This window comes from Bos javanicus, chromosome 7 (genome assembly GCF_032452875.1).
Source record: "Bos javanicus breed banteng chromosome 7, ARS-OSU_banteng_1.0, whole genome shotgun sequence".
In the NCBI taxonomy this organism is placed as follows: Eukaryota; Metazoa; Chordata; class Mammalia; order Artiodactyla; family Bovidae; genus Bos; species Bos javanicus.
The window spans coordinates 8,561,691-8,564,921 of record NC_083874.1 but is presented as its reverse complement, the minus strand read 5'-3'; the positions used below and the strand labels follow the sequence as shown (position 1 = coordinate 8,564,921).

The 3,231-nt window shown below is 39.7% G+C and overlaps 1 protein-coding gene across 1 annotated transcript; it reads left to right on the top strand.

Annotated features, from left to right (window-relative positions):
- Positions 1 to 2,018: 2,018 nt before the first annotated feature.
- LOC133251803 (olfactory receptor 7A17-like) lies at positions 2,019 to 2,951 on the top strand. Its single transcript, XM_061424591.1, has one exon. It carries the CDS (start codon positions 2,019 to 2,021, stop codon positions 2,949 to 2,951), a length of 933 nt encoding a protein of 310 aa, XP_061280575.1.
- Positions 2,952 to 3,231: the final 280 nt, after the last annotated feature.

The window sequence follows — 3,231 nt, the reverse complement described above, 5'->3', positions numbered from 1 at the left end:
ATAAGATGGCTAGATAACCGACTCAATGGATATGAAATTGAGCAAACTCTAGGAGATAGTGAAGGACAGGGAGCCTGGCGTGCTGCAGTCCATGGGGTTGCAAACAGTCAGACAGGACTTAGCAACTGAAAATCAATAACAACAAAGTGTAATCAGAAAGGCGGTGGCTGAGAAAGACATGGAAATATGACAGTGCTGGAGGCCATTGTGTGTGTGAGAGAGAGATACTTGTGGAGTGTGACCAGTCTTCAGAACAAGAATACAAGGACTCATACATTCCAAGACGATTCTTACAGTCCTGGGACCAGAACTCAAACAGAGGACGTACTAAGGAGGGGAGCTGTTTCTTTTTTAAAATACTGACTGATTGATTGATTGACTGATTGACTTGGCTGTGCAGAATCTTCGGTGCAGCCTATGAGATCTTTAATTGCTGAATGTGAACTCTTAGTCTTCTCATGTGGGATCTAGTTCCCTGAGAAGGGATCAAACCCTGGCTCCCTGCATTGTAAGCAAGACTCTTAGCCACTGGATCACCAGAAGAGTCCCCTGGGGACCCTTAGCAACAAGATGAACAAGTTGTAGTATGGAACAGGAAATACCTGTGCCCTGGGGTCAGCAGTGGCAGAGAGACCACCTCCCTCCTTAACATGTGTGACACCACCTCTCCTCAGTCTTTCAGGTCCATTCACTTGCAACACTGCTTCTCTGTATTTGAATTGAGCACAGGAAACAAGTACCTTCTTTAGGGCCTTTGCCTTGGCTGTTCCTTCTGCTGGGCACACATGTCTCCACATAGACCCAATCTCTCCTTTGTGCCTGTCGTTAGTTTCATCACAGAATCTGTCACCATAGGATGATATATAATTTTACTGTCTGTTTAAATAGTCATTCTCTGTTTTTATGTCCTGATTCATTTTTTCAATTTATTTTTAATTGGAGGATAATAATTACTTTATGATGTTGTGCTGGTTTCTGCTATACAATAATGTGAATCAGCCAGAAGTATACATGTATCACCTCCCTCTTGAGCCTCCCTCTCACCCCACCCCGTCCCACCCATCTAGGTCATCACCAAGCACAAGACAGGACTCCCTATGTTACGTAGCAGCTTCTCACTAGCTATTGATTCTACACATAATACATAGATGTCAATGTTATTTTCTCAATTCGTCCCCCTGCTTCCCCTGATGTGTTCACAAGTCCATTCTCTACATCTGCATCTCTATTCCTACACCTCAGATAGGTTCATCTGTATCATTTTTCTAGATTCCATATATATGCATTAATGTGCAATATTTATTTTTCTCCTTCTGACTTACTTCACTCTGTATAACAGGCTGTAGATTTGTCCACCACCCTTCAGTTGACTCAAATTAGTTCCTTTTTATGGCTGAATGATATTCCATTGTGTATATATACCACAACTTCTTTATCCATTCATCTATCCATCTAGGACATCTAGGTTGCTTCCATGTCTTAGCTACTGTAATACTGCTGCCCATAAACTTTGGGGTACATGTGTTGTTTTGATTTATAGCTTTCTCAGATTATATACTCAGTTATGGGATTGAGGAATCATATGGTAGTTTTATTTCCAGTTTTTTTTTAAGGCATCTCTACACTATTTTCCATAGTGGCTATATCAACTTACATTCCCACTATATATTCATTCTCTATAATTGAAATGAAACTTTGGGGACTTTTGCTTTTTAGTGCCTTTTACTCAGTGCTTAAAAATGACAGACTGTATTACATTCTTGAATTACACTATGAAATTCTCATTAAAAGTGCAAAACTCATGACCCTTATGGTAAAAGCTGGTTGGGGAAAAAATTCCACATTATGTGGGGCACAAAGTTACCTTCCATGGGGTTATAAAAAATACACAAAATATAAAATTAATATTTGACAACAAAATATAAATTTGAAACACCATTTTGTATATGTGAGTAATACAAGTTTGTGTGAAAATTAACCATGTTATAGCCTTTCTTTTCCAGAAGTCACCTTCCTGCATGGAACCAGACAATGATACACAAATTCTAGAATTTCTCCTTCTGGGACTTTCAGAGGAAGTAAAAGTACAGCCCCTCATATTTGGGCTTTTCCTCTCCACGTACCAGATCACTATGTTTGGAAACCTGCTCATCATCTTGGCCATCACTTCTGACGCCCACATGCACACACCCATGTACTTCTTCCTCTCCAACCTGTCCTTTGTAGACATCTGTTTCACCTCCACCACCATCCCAAAGATGCTATGGAATATCTGGACACAAAGCAAAGTTATCAGCTATAAAGAATGCACCACACAGATTTATTTTCTCATCTTCTTTGCAGTGTTGGACATTCTCCTCCTGACCGTGATGGCCTATGACCACTTTGTGGCCATTTGTCAACCTCTCCACTACACAGTCATCATAAATCCCCAGCTCTGTGGACTACTGGTGCTGATATCCTGGATCATAAGTGTCCTGAATTCCTTATTACAAAGCTTAATGGTGTTGCAACTGTCCTTCTGCACAAACATTGAAATTCCCCACTTTTTCTGTGAACTCAATCATATGGTCCAACTTGCCTATTCTGACACCTGTCTTAATAACATAGTGATGTATTTTGCAGCTGTCCTGCTGTGTGGTGGTCCCTTCTTTGGTATCCTTTGTTCATATTCTAAAATAGTTTCCTCTATATGCAGAATCTCATCTGCTCAGGGGAAATATAAAGCATTTTCCACCTGTGCATCTCACCTCACCATTGTCTCCTTATTTTATTGTATGATGCTTAGAGTATACCTTAGCTCTGCAGCTACCCACAATGCACACTCAAGTGCAACAGCCTCGGTGATGTACACAGTCATCACACCCATGCTGAACCCCTTCATCTACAGCCTGAGGAATAAAGACATGAAGAGGGCTCTGAAAGCATTGTTTGTGAAGGGAAATATATAAAGGCCAATTGTTGTAAAACTGAAGAAGTACCCAAGATTGAAGAGGTCAAAGCCTCGGAGTCAGATCTTGTGACTGTTTGATCAGACTGTGAAAGCAGAACTTGCTACTTTTATTTCCTTGAATTTCCATTTCTTTGATTTCAACTTTTCTATCTTAACTTGTAGCTCATTTTAATAAGCTTTCTTCTTCCTTTGATATCTTGCAAATTTTCCCTTGTTTTATATTTTTTAATTTATTTTTATTTAAGGATAATTGCTTTAGAGAATTTTGTTGTATTCTC

Excerpts from the sequence above, each read along its gene's own strand:
- LOC133251803 (XM_061424591.1), top strand. The coding sequence starts at position 2,019 with ATGGAACCAGACAATGATACACAAATTCTAGAATTTCTCCTTCTGGGA.